Source organism: Cryphonectria parasitica (assembly GCF_011745365.1).
Source record: "Cryphonectria parasitica EP155 unplaced genomic scaffold M406scaffold_6, whole genome shotgun sequence".
Lineage (NCBI taxonomy): Eukaryota > Fungi > Ascomycota > Sordariomycetes > Diaporthales > Cryphonectriaceae > Cryphonectria > Cryphonectria parasitica.
In genome coordinates this window covers 584,354-602,435 of record NW_024468914.1, presented here as the reverse complement: position 1 = coordinate 602,435, position 18,082 = coordinate 584,354, and the positions used below count along the sequence as shown (strand labels likewise).

At 50.1% G+C, this 18,082-nt stretch overlaps 5 protein-coding genes across 5 annotated transcripts; 4 read left to right on the top strand and 1 right to left on the bottom strand.

Moving 5' to 3' along the window:
• Positions 1 to 761: 761 nt before the first annotated feature.
• On the bottom strand, positions 762 to 1,799 carry M406DRAFT_73785 (uncharacterized protein; the record flags this gene model as incomplete). Its single annotated transcript, XM_040925654.1, has 2 exons — positions 762 to 1,576; positions 1,631 to 1,799. The coding sequence occupies 2 exons, from the start codon at positions 1,797 to 1,799 to the stop codon at positions 762 to 764; spliced, it is 984 nt and encodes a 327-aa protein (XP_040774117.1).
• A 1,979-nt stretch (positions 1,800 to 3,778) lies between these two features.
• M406DRAFT_108502 (uncharacterized protein) lies at positions 3,779 to 6,326 on the top strand (the record flags this gene model as incomplete). The annotated part of the gene is made up of 4 exons (XM_040915304.1): positions 3,779 to 4,636; positions 4,691 to 4,871; positions 4,998 to 5,317; positions 5,371 to 6,326. Exons 1-4 carry the CDS (start codon positions 3,958 to 3,960, stop codon positions 6,324 to 6,326), a joined length of 2,136 nt encoding a protein of 711 aa, XP_040774116.1. The 5' UTR covers positions 3,779 to 3,957.
• A 3,313-nt stretch (positions 6,327 to 9,639) lies between these two features.
• Positions 9,640 to 12,567, top strand: M406DRAFT_73783 (uncharacterized protein; the record flags this gene model as incomplete). The annotated part of the gene is made up of 5 exons (XM_040925653.1): positions 9,640 to 10,110; positions 10,195 to 10,314; positions 10,379 to 11,573; positions 11,701 to 12,310; positions 12,408 to 12,567. 5 exons carry the CDS (start codon positions 9,640 to 9,642, stop codon positions 12,565 to 12,567), a joined length of 2,556 nt encoding a protein of 851 aa, XP_040774115.1.
• Positions 12,568 to 12,780: 213 nt separating this feature from the next.
• Positions 12,781 to 13,403, top strand: M406DRAFT_331702 (uncharacterized protein; the record flags this gene model as incomplete). The annotated part of the gene is made up of 3 exons (XM_040920660.1): positions 12,781 to 12,910; positions 13,170 to 13,243; positions 13,299 to 13,403. 3 exons carry the CDS (start codon positions 12,781 to 12,783, stop codon positions 13,401 to 13,403), a joined length of 309 nt encoding a protein of 102 aa, XP_040774114.1.
• Positions 13,404 to 14,216: 813 nt separating this feature from the next.
• On the top strand, positions 14,217 to 17,525 carry M406DRAFT_347016 (uncharacterized protein; the record flags this gene model as incomplete). Its single annotated transcript, XM_040922247.1, has 6 exons — positions 14,217 to 14,347; positions 14,396 to 14,762; positions 14,814 to 15,208; positions 15,270 to 15,495; positions 15,642 to 17,072; positions 17,166 to 17,525. Exons 4-6 carry the CDS (start codon positions 15,442 to 15,444, stop codon positions 17,523 to 17,525), a joined length of 1,845 nt encoding a protein of 614 aa, XP_040774113.1. The 5' UTR covers positions 14,217 to 14,347; positions 14,396 to 14,762; positions 14,814 to 15,208; positions 15,270 to 15,441.
• Positions 17,526 to 18,082: the final 557 nt, after the last annotated feature.

The following is an 18,082-nucleotide window of genomic DNA, read 5'->3' as shown; positions in this document are numbered from 1 at the left end:
AATCTCAATTTTCAAGCTTTTCTCTCCACAAGAACACTCGCGTTCCCCAGTTCAACAAGACCCGTCTGATCAGCATTGGTCAAAGTTATCTATTCCGCGCGGGGAGGCTATGTAGCCGCTGCTTCATCGGCTGCCGAGGTCGACATACTGGAGCTATACTAGCGTGCTCAAGAAGCTGCTATGCTTCGCATACAGCCTTGCTGAGGAGCGGCAGCCTCCAAAACTTTACTTCCAGTTCATGGAGTTCCAGGAGACAGGACTGGCCGACGTGGTACGTATCACCAAGGAAATGGGCGCGGCAGCGCGTGATGAGGCGGAGGGCGACTTCCTCCAGGACCTGCGGAGGTGGCTCAACAGCGGCTGCCTCGTCTTCTGTATTTCTCTGCTCGACTATCCGCTGCTTGACGATGTCTATTATATCAGCATTACTCCTGACGGATTGTACTACAATCCCCCATACAAACGGGTCAGGGTGATCCGAGCTTTGGAGTAGGATCGGTTGCGCTTGGGCCGGCTCGCTAATTGGCTCACACTCTAGACTTTATGGGCCGGCTCAGATCTAGAGTAGCATGCTAGATATAGGGTCACGCGTATTCAAGCTAGGATACGCGTGCAAGAGAGGAGGAAAAGGGGCTATATTTCTGCCGCAAGTCTATTTTTTACTATAAGTATAGGTACTATCTTTAGCTTCTCGCCATTGGAGTATAGGATACCAGTCAGGCCTTCAAGCACAGAGCTCTTGCCACTGGATTGTGAGCTAATCACAACAAGTTGCGGGAGGTCAAATAATTTGTCAATGTTTTCGAGTCAGACTTTTGGCACCCCACTGTAGCTGCTAGCCTGCGGGCTTTTTGAGATCGAGAAACTCCAGTCCCTGAGGTTAGAAGCTGCTGTATAGCAGCTCTGGGGTTGGTCGACTGTGAGGAAGCAGGCTCTTTGCGGCGCTTGGAGAGCGGATAGGAGTCTTCTTCACCCTCCTCGCCCTTGCCGCTCTCTATTGCTATAGCATCGTGGTTCTGAAACCCTGAGAGGGGTCGAGAGCTGCTCTGATCACGGGGGTAGTGTGAAGCTTGTCCTTCGATCTCTGCAATGGCGCGAGGACTATACAAGGCGGGAGCGGGAGTATCAGGGGCCCCAGGCGTACGCACCCCTTCGGCTGTTTCTAGTCTGGCTAGAGCCGGGCAAGCTCTGTCATCGCTATCCCCTCCGCTCGGCGGAAGAGAGGGTGGCATGCTCGCTTGGACTTCGGCAATCATTCGTCGCTCGAGATGAGCTAGATGGCGGCTCGGGCTAGGCAATAGCGGCGTCTTATTGTCTGCACTGGTCAAGTCATGCAAATCATGGTCGTCACAACCTTGAATCGCAGGATTAAAGGTATTGTCTGCCAAGTACAGCCCGCCCTCTGCTTGCATGGATGTGGGCAATACGGGTGAAAGCGGCGTAAGGGGCGAGAGAGCTCGAGGAGGCTGGAGTCCCTCCAGGCCTAGACTCTTCTCTGTGCGGCTATTCGCTATACAACCCGACCATGTTGTATTGCTGTCCCTAGCAGGGGCAGATGCAGCGCCGATAGGCATGCCTGCTTTTTTTCATTATTACAGTTGCCTTTAGAGGTAGGAGTTCATGTACGTACCAACAACAACACTGCGAGATCCGGCTTTTTTCGCTTTAGCAGGTGAGCCCAGCTCCTTGACTGGCGGCAAGAAAATATCAGACAGGTTCTCATCGAGATCGCCGCAGACAGACGACTCAGCACTTGAGATCGAGATCGCTTCATCGCGAGAGGACCCAAGCCCAGCCATTATATCACAGATACTGTAGTGATAAGCTGCAGAAAAAGCTGAAGAATTCGAGAATGCAGTCATAAGAGTTTGGCGTGGATACTGCGCATCTTCGTTCCAATACAGGGAAGGAGGAGGCCTTTATATCTTCGTATATAGAGAAGGCCGAGCTCAGCTATAGCATGGGGCAGAGCCCTCCTCTCCTCTCCTCTCGCGCCCGTCCCTTCTTTAGCCCCCATTTCACCCCCAGCAGCTGGATGATCTATGAGACAGGCTCGATCACAGCCGGCTACCCTATCTCCTCCGAATCAGCAGGACAAGCTAGCGCAGAGACCTCGTATCTCGACTAACCACGCAACTGCCGAAACGGAAAGAGAGGCCGCCTGCCCGAACAGAACACCGAGGGATGCCGCTCCTGCCGCCGATCAGGTCGCTTGCATGATATGAGCGCAGAAAGCAGGGCGCCTCCGGCCTCCGAACCCTGCACAGGGTGGCTTAGCTCATGTGACGCCAGGGAAGTATCATCTGACCCCCTCTTCCCACCCTCTGCAGGAATCCAACTCTTGTCCTGCTGCCGCCCTGTTGCTTCCCTGCTCGACAGCACTAATGACAAGACGATAGCCAGCCCGGTGACCTCACCTGTACCGCTGCATTCGCTCACCGGTTGGGACCTCAACCTCGTATCATTCCTGCGGCACCTTGAGCTTAAGGATCATCGGTCACAACAGAAGTCCCGTGCGATGTCGCAGAGGCCACGTCGTCGTCTCTGGAACCAGCCGATCATCCTACCGACCCTTACCAGGCGGACCCCCTTTCTCTGGTAGAATCCTGAGCCTGATCACGCGGGATGCCTATTCTTCTCGATGCGGCATGAGCCGAAGCAGACGGATGCGACTATCTGGCAACGGAGAAGAATACTAGGTATGCAGACACGGGCGAGGGATACTAGGGGTGCAGAAGATGTCCGCTTGCCGGCACCCTGTCGGACCACTTGTATCCGGCCCGGCCCGGCCCGGGCGGTATTCGTCTGGAACTCAGCATCGCGCGCTGGAGTGGCCAGGATTGTGGGGCCGCCTCGCGCGCACAGACGACTTGCGCTCCCCTAGCCAGACTCCCTGAGAAATGGTCTCGCTGCAAATCTCCTGGAGCCATTGCTTCGATCGATGCTAAAGTGGCAGTAGCATCAAGGTGATGTTTTGTGGCGGTGATGGCACTCGCAGCTGAATACAAATGGAGTCTCCGCAAAGGACCGCGTCTTCACTGACCAGGCTTTTTCTATACGCGAGTCCCAGCCCTAGATGCTGACCTGAAATGGTCTATATTCTCATTGCATTGGGCCAGACGATGCATCAGCCACGCAACGCCACGACATGTTTCTGTTTGAAAATAAAAGAAATTTCTTTCCCACCACTCTTCCTTGGACAATTTTGAATGTTGTTGTGTTCGAAACTGTCGGAATAAAGGCCCTGGTCTCATGGGTGTGGGAGGGCCATCCCAGGCCTTGTCACAGGGGTCCTATCAGTAGGTTGCGGACCTGCCGGCACTTTGTTATACTTTGCCTATAGAGACGGGTGCACCAGTACCTCTGGCCCCAGGATAAATAGAGAGAGAAAAGAAGAAAAAAAACACAAATAACTATGATCTGAATTTTTACCCAACCTTCACACTAATGAGGGCAAAACTGCCCATGACCAACAACCAGTAATGAATGAGCGAGTAGAGCAGTCCGCCGGGATCCCGGGCCTACCTCGGTTGCTAATGCCAGCCCGATCTTGTGTCCAATCAGAATTGGAAGACAACTGCTACGTACGCACCCCTACTTTGTTTTTCTTTTCCCTAACCGCTATGATCAGCTGCACATTGGCTAACCCCGAACAGTAGCATGTGCTTATTCAGTTCTGCGGCGCAGCATAGTATTTACCCCGCTTTGGTGGTGGCGATGCTGCTGCTGCCTTTGTGCTTTTACCATGTATCCGCGGTCTTGAGCATCACCAGCTGATCAACGTCCTTCATAACGGAGAACATGATGCCAGTGTGATTTCGATGAAGAAAATCTCTCTGATTGAACAACCTTCAGATACTGACAACGCGCCAAAGTTGTTCTAAAGTCTGACGATGCGGCTATTACGATACGACGACGCTGGCAACTACAGCCTCACCCCGGACCTTGCCGCCGACGATGTTCATCCCTATGCGATCCTTTCTCATACATGGGGACCAGACGAGGTGGTTATTGGCAGACCTGGAAAGCCCAAGAGATGATTGGAAGCGCAAGACAGGCTTTGACAAGATCAGGTTCTGTGCCGAGCAAGCGAAACAGCATAGGCTCCAGTATTTCTGGGTTGATACTTGCTGTATTGACAAGTCTGATGTCATCGAACTGCAAACTGCGATAAATAGCATGTACCGGTGGTATCTCAATGCGAAAATCTGCTTTGTCTACTTGACAGACGTCTCAGCTCCTACAGCGCTGGGCGAGCAGCCTGCCGTGCTCTGGGAAGGGGCCTTCCGAGAGAGCAGATGGTTCACTCGCGGCTGTACCCTCCAAGAGCTCATCGCTCCGGCATCAGTGGAGTTCTACTCAAGTGAAGAGACGTTCCTAGGTGATAAGAGGTGTTTAGAGCCTCAAATACGCGATGTCACAGGCATCCCTGCAAGTGCTCTCCGCGGCACGCCTATGTCCACCTTCCCTGTTACAGAACGAAAGAGATGGATTGGCAAGCGTCAGACGAAATACGAGGAGGATTTGGTGTATTCGCTGCTGGGTATATTTGATGTGCACATGCCTCTGATATATGGCGAAGGTCGAGAAAAGGCATGGAAAAGACTGGAAGAAGAGATTCGGAGAGAGATGAAAGGTAATCTTTGCTAGAGTCTAATAATCGAATGATCTCGAAGGCTGACTAAACTAGGTTTCCAACACAATGATTTCTCGGTGTCTTTTAGCCTCTTCAATGTTCCCGAGACACAACATTTCGTGGCAAGGGAGAAGGAACTTGCAGAGATGCGCGAGAAACTCGTGTCGGACGGAAGCCGTCGCGTCGTCGTTCTCCACGGACTTGGTGGCATCGGCAAAACGCAAACCGCTGTTACGTACGCGAAATGATACAAAGACGAGTATTCCGCCATATTCTGGTTGAACATCAAGGACGAAGTTTCCATCCAGCAGAGCTTCACCAAAGTTGCGAGGCAGATATTAAGACAACATCACAATGCCAGCCGCCTGAGCGCTATCGATCTGCAGCAGGATCATAAACAAGTCACCGAAGCAGTGAAATCCTGGCTTAGCCTGCCAGGGAACACTAGGTGGCTCATGATCTTCGACAACCTTGACAACCCGAAAGCTACCTATAGCAACGCCGACACCGGAATCGATATCAACTGCTTTCTTCCTGAGGCATACCAAGGGTCAGTCATTATCACGACACGATTATCGCTGATTGACTTGGGGTGGTCAATCCGGATGAGAAAACTCGAGTTAGCGGATGACAGTCTCGAAATTCTGTCAAATACCTCAGGTCGAGGCAGCTTGAAAGATAGTAAGATTCCCACACTAGTCCTATACTACATACTCTTCTAATCTCTCACATAGATGTCGATGCTAGAAAGCTTGCAATGGAACTAGATGGACTTCTTCTCGCTCTTGCCACTGCTGGAGCATACTTGAAGCATGTTTCTGTCAGTTTCGATGACTACTTTCGCCTGTATCAAGAATCGTGGGCCAGGCTTCACGCGAGCACTCCGGCTTTAGGCTCATACCAAGATCGCACATTATGTTCAACGTGGCAGCTATCATACGAGCAGATCCAGAGGGAAAATACACTTGCAGCTCGTCTCCTCACATGGTGGGCATATTTCGATAACGATGACATCTGGTTCGAACTTCTCCTATGCCCCGACACAGACCGCCCGGCTTGGATGGACGAGTTTAATGATGAATTGAGCTTTAATGGAGCCATGGGCATGCTGCATAACTACGGCTTTGTCGAACCGCATGACTTGATGAATAGCGCGGCGAAAGCAAGGGGATTCAGTATCCACGCATGCGTACATGCCTGGGTGATCAACACCCTGAATCAAGACTGGAACCCCGAGTTGGCCAGGCTTGCAGTAGACTGCATTGCATCGCAGGTACCGTCTCAAAATGCGAATCAATTCTGGGTGATTCAGAGACGGCTTCTGCCTCATGCTATGAGATCCTACACTATAATCAAGAATGGGCTCTACAACAGAGTGTCAGCGTTTAACAACCTAGGACTCCTTTATGCTGATCAAGGCAAGCTGCAACAAGCTGAGGACATGTACCAGCGAGCGCTTCGAGGATATGAGAAGGCATGGGGATCTCAACATATGATGAGGCATCGATCAGCAATTAATACTACGCAGAATCTCGGGGCTTTACTATCGCTTCAGGGCAAGCTAGCTGAAGCTCAGATGCTCTATATTCAAGCTCATGCTAGTCTTGAGGCACTGGTAGGACCTTCGCATAAAGATGTTCAAGCAATTCAAATTGTGTTAATGCATCTGAATAAGTCAATACAAGGTTAAGTCTATTCTTTTTCATCTTTATGCATCAACAATTAATCGTTAAATGTCAGACGCAACGGTAGCAACGGGCATGAAAGAAGGCCGCCGTAACACTGCTAAAAGAGCACTCTGTGCTTTCTTTAAACCTCGGCATCGTGAATAAAGAGGACCACACATATAGGCCGCAAGTCTATTTCTTTCTGGACGTTATAATGTGCTCTGCAGGGTTCTGCTGTGGATAGATGCAAGAGATAGCGCTAATAAAAAAGTCGTTGCTTGCTTGATAGGACACAGACGTATATTGTTAAATAGAAGAGAACGGTTCCGAATTTGTAGACTTTGGGGCTGCATGTAGCATCTTTTTGCGCGGCTTCTTGCTGATGTCGTGCTGCCACTGGTAGTAGAGTCTGAGCCGATCAATTACTACCATATACCTCACTCGATCTATCACATATAGCTGTTATTAAGCCATAGAAAAACAGCTGGATATAAACGGAGGCTCTCTGTCGCGAGCAGGGATCTCCTATTTGCCAGGGCAGGCCCACTTTGCCTGCTCTCTTCAGTATATATATCTAGACCTTTCTTTTGTGCTCTTCATTCTCCTCAAGAAAAGGAGCAAGAGACAATGCCTATTTTCTCTCAACCATTGCACCGCGCTGCTCGTCTCACTCTCGGAGTCCAATCAACCAATCCCAGCCAGCGGTATTGCAGATCAGATCATTAATGATAGAGCCAGGTCCGAAGGCATGCTCAGAATTTCCAATGCTCGAAATTTTCTAAGAGATACTTCTTATCGTAGGAAAAGGCGGGGTGATTTATAGTAACACGTTGACAGGCTAGTATTGACTGAATACAGAGCACACCTTCTATCGGCTTGAAACGGGCTCGCATAACGACATTTGATGCGTTGTTAATGCTAGCGACGCATCAATCATTCCAATAAGCACGATGCTTGAGAAGGTATAATGTGAGAATCAAAGATTGATAATATACCATATCTAAGAATTCGTATGCGTGGGCAAAAGGCTTGCATTGCAGTGCGCTGAAGAGAAAAGAGAAAGGAAGAGAAAGCCACGAGGACAGCTACCTGAGGCTATCAACAGGTCTGGCTGTTGGCTAGCTGGGGCCGCGCATGGCCCTCGCACAATTCATCTTCTAACCTATCATATTTTCATATATTATTCTAGTAGCACAGTCTTCCTCTTTTTAATTTCACCCTAGTCTTAACACGTAATGTCTCAGCCATCTAGCAACCAAGCCGGATCAGGGCGCCTAGGTACTGCATAATCATATACGCGTCAAAGCGACGTGTTCCAGCCGTAACTCACTGTAAATGAATGCGAGAACTTTATTTTAAAAAGTCTGAGCTTTTCGAATAAGCGTGCACGAATTTATCGGAAACGTTGGGGGCAATTCGTGGGACGGCATGAATGGATTCAGTGCAGGAGGCGGGTCTTGAAGCCCTTGATACGCAGAGGAAGTCTGGTGGGACGCCGATTGGGAGTGATTGTAGGCGCTCAGCAATTTCTGGAAGGGCGGGGGTGTCTCTTGACAGCCTACCAGTAAGCCAGCTCTGGCTCTGTTAGCAACAGCTCCCTGAGTTCCTGCTTGCTGTGGGGAAAAAGCCCCTAGCCCTGGACGCTTCCACATAAGAACACTCCTTTTGAGCGTCTTCTTTTCTTCATCTTTTTAGTTTTAGAAAGCAATCCAATCCAATCTTTCAATGCTCACTAAAATTATTATTTCCCACATACCTACCACAAGCGTAATCCACCTACCCATATCGACCACGGCACTGCACCACCACTAAAGATGAATTTGGCGAAACCCGTAACGCCTTTTGCTGTATCATTACAATAATTATAAGCTTTTCACTTGGAAGCCCTTCACTCAAACCGGTGATCGATCACCGGAAGACTGAGTGATCCATGGCAATTTGACGCACACGTGGCTATGGCACGGTCGGAAGTCCTGGGCTCAGAAGTATAGACCGATCCAGAGATCAGGATGAGAGGATAGATTCTCAGATAGAATGAAAGCTAAGACTGAGACCCTGAATGTAGCGAGATCGAAACCAGCTACGGATGATGTCTCTGTCATAGACAGAGCTGTAGGTGCCCGGCCAATGTAAGCTCGGCCAACAGATCAATATGAGCTGAACACTTAGCTTCTTTCGTATTACAGAGCCCTGAACATTTAGCCGAGCACTTAGGAGATACAAGGTTCAGGATCCTGCTACTCAACCCAAACCTGCTATAGCCGGCAGGTATACCCTGGGCGATGCAGACACGCAAGGCGCATGATAGCAGGGTCCAGATTATAAAGTGACAGTCTATCAAACTCGAAGAAGCTAACCAAAGTTAATGACAAGCCTAATTATAGGAGAGAATAGCGCCAACAAGATTAGCATCAACTAACCCACTTTGAGGAAATCCAACTCCTTTCAGGGAGCATTGGCAGTTCAGCGATGTCACGATATTGTTTGCTAATGCATGTTGATGCTGGGTGCACAATCGATACAACCTCACATCAGGTCATATATAATCTCTTGGTGAGAATTTTAACTGAAAGATGTCCAATCAGACTTGGATCAATATATTCAAGTGACATTTTACGCTCAGACCTGAATCTCCCCAGAAGGCGAAGTCACCAGCCCTTTAGTTGCATCGGGCATACATCAGCGGATGGATTTGTTTTGTGCAGCACACCTTAATGCAAGCTGCTCCAATCACAGATTTGGCCAAAGCGCGGGGAGCTGCATTCAGCTTCAAGTGATGGCAGCATGCAAGCCACATCTGATGGGCACATACAACTCATTTCCTATCCCTGTCGATTTTCATCAGATTTGAAGTCTGATTGGTTTCAACACTAGTCTTTATGCATAAACCCTGCAATCAATGGCGCCTACTGCTATAGAACTTATCAAATAGTTGCGACAAAAATACATCCGAAGCTCAGCCGCACTAATTTATCTAATGTCCGTCACGTTGCAGAACAGGCAGAAGAGAGAAAATACGCAGCGTAGGCAGCATAGGCAGAACATATTTCTTATCCGGCTTAGAGAGAAGAATTCTCATTGATAGGCTCCCAGTGCTTTCAGAGTGAAAGACAGGTGATCTGTGTTTAGTTCCTGGCTTTGATCGCTACGAGATATATATCTCTCGTATCCCAAGAGTACTCCGGGTTCATTCTGCGCTCATTGTGGCGAGTTATCAGATCCCGCAGCAGTTTCAGAATAAGTATATCTCAGGACAATACTAACAATATCTGATGACAAATCACCAGCATCCATTCCATGGAAAGATCGGCGGACATCTCCAGCCACGGCTCAGATATGCAGACCGGGTTCGACACCGACATCGAGGCCATGCCTCTCGGCCACTACATGGTTGCCAAGGGAGATGTTCAGGATAAAGGAGTTGCCCACTCCACAACAAATCCAGTAGAAATACAAAGGACTTCGAACGACCACTCCAAACTTGGTAAGCAGCGCTACCATAAAGACAGTCTCAACCGATATATCGACCTCGACGAGGACCCGCAGAATACGCAGGACCACTACCTCCGACCCAAGGATGGCAAGCTAGGTGTCGTTGAGGTGCAGATTGCGCCGGGGTTCGTTGCGAGAGAGAATCCTGGGACGAGAACCTGGATTGCTTCCGACTTCACAGGCGATCATGGTCTCCGAGATGTTCCCATTAGTATCCTGAGGTGGGCGTACAGAGATATAGTGGAAGCGAAGCAGCCTGATACTAGTCAGCTCTGGTGGAAATATCCTATCGCTTCTATTGGTCTTACCTTCACGGTACGTCTACAGGACCATGTGTCGTCCCCACAGCCAAAGTCGAGAACGATCCTGAAAGAAAATTCTAATTGTCAATCCACATAGTCCTGGATGGGTAACTACAACCCAAAGTCCAACTACTTCGGCCGATATGCGCCGGTCCGATATAAATACTTCTGTTACGCAAAGCTCCCACGGAATAGGACGGAACTCAGACCTGACAGTGTAAGTACAGTGTTCCTATCCTAAAACCCAGAGCTTTACATGCTAAGTGTTGATGTACAAACAGCATTCCGCTGAACCCACCCGTCTCCAGCCTGGAGATGAGGTAGTACGCGGCGATGATGGAAGGAAGGAAGAGGATGGTGGCGTACTCGCACGACACCTCCGACCACGCATGCTATGCGTAATTACTTCTCACGACGACGCCAACATCAGCCTCGGACACTTCACTTTCGAGGTCCGGGATACCGACGAGTGGGATCGGGAGCGCCCTCAGAACCAGAGCGGCGAATACGTCTTTGTATCCTATACTCGAGAACAATTCCAGACATACTCGGCCGAGGACATTGCCTCATGGAGCCCTACCCAGGATCCAAATGAGACAGCGACCCGAAAAGGGATGCCTGGGCTCTACAAGAAGGACCTCGAGCAGCTATGCACTATCGGTGCAGTAGCTGCTCGAAAGGCAGGGTTATATGCTTTCTGGATTGACGTCTTGTGCATTTCCAAAGCCGGAAAGGGAACAGCAGGACTAAATGTTCACGACTCGCACCGAATCTGTGATGTAGCTCGAGGCGCAAATCGCATGGTAATCGCGGTCAAGGACCTGGTGTCTGATAGACTTCGTCTCCCTGGTTCTCCAGCGAAAATGCCATTACCCGAAATGGAGCTTCTGCAGCGATGGGCCACTCGGCTGTGGACTCTCCCGGAGATGCTACTGGCGCCTACAATCCACGATTTGGAGGTCTACCGCGCTGAGCAAGGCGCAAACGGAGGAGTACGGTCGTGGGCCACGATCCGCAAGCGTAACATGGCTGAGGTCGCCTATCCCGACGACGGCGACCGGGTGCGCGAGCTGGTCGACCACTTCGAGTCAAGCGTGCACCTTACGCAAATCGAGCTACTCACGCTGGGCCTCGAGTGTCTCGCGGAACGCAAGATGAACAAATACAGCAAGGCCGACATGGTGTACGCGCTCATGACGCTGGCGCGGCGGCGGCCAATCCCCTACAAAGGCCAGTCCCTCTTCGAGGCCTTTGCACAGTTGTCCCTTCTCAACGACTCCAACATGCTCCTGGAGCGACTCATATGTGTGCTTCCTCCGGGACGACACGGGGAGGTGCCATGGTATCGCATCCGTGATTCTTGGGGAGTTCGGCTATGGGATATCTTCCCCGCGTGCCAGATCTCTGGTATCGCTGGCGGAGATGCTGATCAGACCGTACTCATCGACGGAGCGTATGGAGCTTCTATCGAGTGGAGTAAGTCCCCTCTCCGCCAGAGCTTTCTGAGACGGAATCCTACCAAATTCTTTTCCCTTCCTTCGTTCTCTTTGGCTTCCGGGGATTATTTCTACAAGCTCTCAAACAAGTTTCTAACGTCTTGTAGAATCTCTTAAGAAGGTCGAGTTTCTCAAACGTCGCACAGCCTGGCGCATTGCCAGCGAGTTGGCCTCCCAGGCAGCCCCTTTGTACCTTCTCATCGCTATCGTGAGTGTCGCCACCATTCAACCAGAGTCTCAGTCACTGTATAGTTATGGAGCAAGCAATCCCATGATTGGACTGCCCGTCGTCTTCTTCATCCTTGCGTTCATCTCGATGGCCGTCCTACCGCACGCTATGCTTGCAAAATACCGCGGCAAGTTCTGGTCCACACAGGCGGTGTTGTATGGGCTTGAGGGGGTACCGGATATCGACTGGTTGGAACGCCAACTCTTCGGATTTAGTGAAGGCCGGCTCACCTGGAGCGCTCATGGCAGCACGCTTTCGCAACACAGAGCAAAGGAGGGTCCAGGCGAAAGGCTAGAGGAAGAGTGTGAGGCGCTGAAGCCGCTGCTTGAGGACGAGATATCACCAAACATGGCGGGAGAAGGTGAAATTCCGTCGTTGAACAACAGCAAGAGAAACAACGACATGAGGATATTCACATTGGTAGACACATACGCCATGACTGTCACCGTTTTCCGAGCTACTCATCCTCCAACAGTAGCACTCGTCTTGTAAGTCCTTCCCATACCACCAATTCTCTCCAAGCAGTCCGTGAAACATCCTATGAGACCCTTTATTCATCAAAATTTGCTAACGGGAAGTTGCTAGGGGCCACGAAGGTGGGATGCGCCGGGCGGCATTATGCTCGTACAATCACGGGACGCAAACTTTCCATCGCGAAACTGTAGTCCGAATGCCTACCAAAGTTCTCGACAGAATGGACAGGGTAGACAGATTTCGGTTTTCAATGGAAAATCAACCGCTTTGAGCGTTGCTGTACTGAATAAATTTTGCCCTATTTGATCGTCATAGTATCCCAAAATAGCACAGATAATTACACATTGCATTTTGAGTGGTATCATATAAACGTGCAAGCTCGACAACAGCATGCTTCATTCTAAGAAGTCCTTCAAGAACAGACTTTACAAAGCATCCAAATAGTAATTCCATTTCTCCCCTGCCTATTCTCCACTCATCCAAAATGAAGTTCCTCGCGGCGATTACAGCCTTTGGGCTCATTTCCACCGCCTGGGCTCAAACAGCCGTTGACACTATCTCAACTGTCGCCGCTAATCTTGAAGAGACCCTTCCAGAGTACAAAGCCGCTATCAGTATGCTCCCTCACATGTCTCACCTCTTGGGAGCTGGCGTACCATCTTCAGCCTTCGTCCTTACAAGGGTGCTCAAATACGACGAGTCCTCTCCCTTGCCTCATCTCCCTCCTCCTTCTATGCACGCATATACACACACATATTCGAATGAACATGTCATTCAAGTAGAAACGAGATAGAGAAAACAAGGCTGAATGATTGCGAATCTAGTCACAAGTGCCAACATGGTTAGCAGTCACTCCCACTGTTCCATTTGCAGACGAGGAAGCGCTCAAAGTCAATCTGACCGCAGTCGGCACAATCTTAACCACCGCCAAGACCCAGATCGAGATTGTGAACGGTCAACTCCACAGGTGGCCACGCTGGCGTCACTACCGACCTGACACAGGCCAGTATCAACACGCTCGCAGCGAATACCCAGACTATCGCCAGCGCCCTCCAAAGCATGATTGCGACTCTTGACGTTACCGACAGTCTGGGTGGCAACGCCTAGGCGACTGCCGCTGCCGAGCTTGCGCTATGCGAGGGCAAAGAGGCTCATATTGCGATGCGCTGAAGAGGAAAAGCCATGAGGCCGATCTACCTAAGGCTATCAACAGGTCTGGCTGTTGGCTGGCTGGCGGGCCCGTGCACGGTTCCCGCATATGCGCAGCTTGCCTCCACCTACGGCGGGGTGGTGACGCCCCTGGAGCCTCATATCTCTGATGCTGACACACTTGGGCTGATGGATGCTTAGACAGCTCTGGAAAGGGTTGACACCAGTCTTCTTGATCTTATCCGCTCCCAGTCGAATAGTATGAACGCTTGGACTGAGTTGGCTGAGCACTGGTGACGAGGGTGCTCTTTGGCTAGTGGTGATGCTCATGCACTTTCAAAATGGTCTACAAGAGAGAAGAAGACGATTTTGTCTGAAAACTCATTGTAGCAGCACTCTAGGGGCCGTACAAATGGTAGAAGGGAAGATGATTCTTCAATTAACTATCTCGAGGCACGCTGCCAATTGCTCTTCTATATCGAGAGCAATTAGCACTAGTTCTAATTAGGCTAGCGCATCTGCTGACTCACTACTTTCCATTGAATGCGCCAGGCCAGTGAATCAGACAGGCCTCACGTTTCACTGAGGCTCTACCATAAGTAACATCAGCAGGGAGGGTGGCAGCGTAATTAAGGCTCATCATCGTCCTCTTCTAGTCTAGTGCGCACATACATTGTTACCTAAGACCTGCTTACGTGGTCTTACGCCACCTTTGGCTATGTAGCGAGCGGGTTTCCAGCCCAATTCTGACACGACTCACTTCCTGCTGTCATCCAACCCCGCACAGCAAATTAAACCCACCTCCAATCCACAAGGACAACCATGACAAAAATCCATCGCATCGGATTTACGCCTTTATTAGGAGGCAGTACGGGCGTTAGGGACGTGTCGCCCCGGGTCAAGTATGTGCTCTCGGTTCGGTTATAGGTGGCATAACTGACGCAGCACAGCATCATCTTCGTGCACGGCCTCAGGGGACACCCGAGATCCACGTGGGAGGCGAGCCAGGCAGCGAGCAGCAACGTTGCCGAAATCGCGACGTCATACAAAAAGACAGCAAGCAGGCGACAAGCTTTCAAGTCCCTTTTCACAGGGAAGAAATCGCCATCAGCTGCCGACGAGAAGAGCGGGGAGCCATCTGCTAAGGTGTTCTGGCCCGAAGACTACCTTGTCGAGGACATACCCGAAGCGAGAGTATGGACGTACGGGTACAATGCGGATGTGATTGGAGGCTTGTTTCAAGCAAACAATCAGAACAGCGTATCGCAGCATGGACGGGATCTTGCGACAAGGCTTGAGAGGGACCTCGGGAACGAGGTGAGTCCAGGATGAGTGCTCTCATAATATTTGAGCTGACAATTGTACTAGTATCCGATCATATTCGTGGCGCACAGCCTTGGCGGGATTATTGTAAAGGATGTATGTCTGGTCGTAGCTCTTTGAAATCTTCTGTCAAATACTAGAGTTCATTCTAGGCCCTACACAGATCCGAGTCATGTCGCCTGCGAACGAGACTGATTATTTTCCTCGGTACGCCTCATCGTGGAAGCTTGTACGTGAAATGGGGCGAGATTGCATCGAACTTGGCTCGCCTAGCTCTTCAAGACACAAATACGAGAATCATCGAGACGCTCGAGGTGAACAGCGAGGTTCTGGATAACATCCACGAAGAATTTATAGCCATTATATGGGAGCTGAGCATTCAGGTCCATTCTTTCCAGGAGGCACGCGGCATAGCGGGCATGAGGGGACTGGACGGCAAAGTAAATCTGCTGTCACCTTTGATTTGTCTGCAAGCATTAATTAATCGATTGATATGATTAGGTTGTTGACGACTTCTCTTCCAAGCTTGACCTTCCACGGCAATTCGAAAAGGTTGAAAGCATTGATGCGGACCACATGCAAATGGCAAGATGTGATGATAGAAGCGATGTACGATATCGTACTTTTCGCGGTGTTCTCCAGCAGTGCATTCTCAGCGATATGCTGAACAAAAATGAAGCTCAAGCCGAAACAGGAGCTGCAGGCAGACTGGGTGGCAGTCTTGGTGGTTAGCCTAAAATACCTGTATTGTGTCGTGTAATAGTTGCTAATCATATCGCAGCTAATACTGCCTCACCGTGCTATTCCATCCCACTTCGCGAGAATACAAAGTTCGTCGGACGAGATAGATTACTTGACTCGCTTAAACAAAAGTTCTTTCACCAGAACTTTCAAAGGCTTGCGCTTGTAGGTCTAGGCGGCATTGGCAAGACGCAAATTGCTCTCAAATTTGCGTACTGGGTTCGGCAAGCAAAGCCAGAGTACTCCATCTTCTGGGTGCCGGCGTTGAGTGATGCGACTTTTGAGCAAGCATGCGACGCTATTGCAAGAAAGCTCCCTGCACAAGTGATGGACAAGAACGACGACCTGAAAAGAGTGGTCCAGCGATACCTGAGCTCAGGAATAAGCGGACCATGGCTTCTCGTCGTGGACAATGCGGATGATGAGGACATATTTTTCGGCCCGTCAAACTCACCAGGCGGTCTATGGGATTATCTTCCGGATAGCGAAGGCGGCCTCACCTTGTTCACGACACGTTCCCGGAAGCTGGCGGTAGAGACCGAGGCCGACATCATTGATATACACGAGATGGACTCCGATGAAGCGATGGGTCTTCTGGGGAAGTGGCTATCCCAGAATCAATTGGTGGATGCTGCAGCAGTGCGGAAGCTGCTGAAAGAGCTCACATACCTTCCGCTAGCAATCACGCAAGCAGCAGCGTACCTGAATTCGACCCAGGTTTCAATTGCAGACTATCTACAGCTACTGCGCAGCACAGAGAAAGATATAATCAAGCTGTTGAGCCGTGAGTTCCGCGATGGCAATCGATATCCAGGGTCGCAAAATGCCGTGGCAACGACCTGGCTTGTGTCCTTCGAGCAGATTCGCAAGTCCAATCGTACTGCTGCTGATCTGCTTGCATTCATATCCTGCATCGAGCCGAAAGCAATACCGCGTTCTCTCCTTCCTAATCCTGAGTCAGAAGAGACGTTCTACGCTATTGGGACGCTACGTGGATATGCCTTTTTGGTTAGTCGGGAGGATTCAGTCTTCGACATGCATAATCTAGTGCACCTAGCAACACGAGCATGGGTGGCAAAGCAAGGCTTCACAGCGCAAGTAAAAGAGACAGCAATGCGTCATTTGGAGAGGATTTTCCCATCTGATGATTTTGCGAACCGAAATCTATGGAGAGACTACCTGCCACATGCTCTGAAACTATTCGAAGAAAGTAAAGACTTGGATATAAAAGAAGCAGCAGACTTATATGAACAGGTTGGCCGATGTCTGAGAGTGGATGGGCGGGTTAAGGAAGCTGTGGCATGTTTGAGAAAATGCTGCTTGTGGAAGGAAAGCAACTTCTCTGACGAAACCCACCCTTCTCGACTCGCATCACAGCATGTGCTTGCAGGAGCTTATCAAGAAAACGGACAGGTGAAGGAGGCTGTTGAGCTGCTGGAGCATGTGGTGAAAATTCGGGAAACAACACTTGATGAAACCCACCCTTCTCGACTCGCATCACAGCATGAGCTTGCACGAGCTTATCAAGCAAACGGACAGGTGAAGGAGGCTGTTGAGCATGTGGTGAAAATTCAGGAAACAACACTTGATGAAACCCACCCTTCTCGACTCGCATCACAGCATGAGCTTGCACGAGCTTATCAAGCAAACGGACAGGTGAAGGAGGCTGTTGAGCATGTGGTGAAAATTCAGGAAACAACACTTGATGAAACCCACCCTTCTCGACTCGCATCACAGCATGAGCTTGCACGAGCTTATCAAGCAAACGGACAGGTGAAGGAGGCTGTTGAGCTGCTGGAGCATGTGGTGAAAATTCAGGAAACAACACTTGATGAAACTCACCCTTCTCAACTCACATCACAGCATGAGCTTGCACGAGCTTATCAAGCAAACGGACAGGTGAAGGAGGCTGTTGAGCATGTGGTGAAAATTCAGGAAACAACACTTGATGAAACCCACCCTTCTCGACTTGCATCACAGCATGAGCTTGCACGAGCTTATCAAGAAATTGAATAAGTAAAAGAGGCTAGATGTGGCAGTGGCCATAGGGGCCTCAAGTGAATGTGAGGCCTGGCTAGCCACAGTGACTCACAATGAGTTAGCAGGTACACTAGCTTAATTAGGACTAGTGCCAAATGCTCCCGATATATAGAAGAGCAATTAGCAGCGTGCTTCAAGATAGTTAATTGAAGAAGTATCTTCCCTTCTACCATTTGTATAGCCTCTAGAGTGCTTCTACACGGCTTCTCAAAGTGGTATAAAGGGTGGCGCTTTCAACTGGGGACCTCATGTCCACCTGAACTCAGCCTTGAACGGCGCACTCTACACCGCTTCCTGGCTATTCGGACGGGGCACGGCGATTTCAAGTGGTATCACGAGACTGTCGGCCATGAGAACGCTGAGCTTTTCTGCAAATGCGGCGCAGCTCGAACGCAGGACCACCTGGTCCACTGCAGGCGTAACTGGCGCACCTTTTCTAGGTGGCCCTGGCCAGGGCACCGTCCGCGTCGTTTTCCAGACACCCCAGCGGAGAAAAGACAATATCTCGAGGATCTAATGACTAATTCTGATAC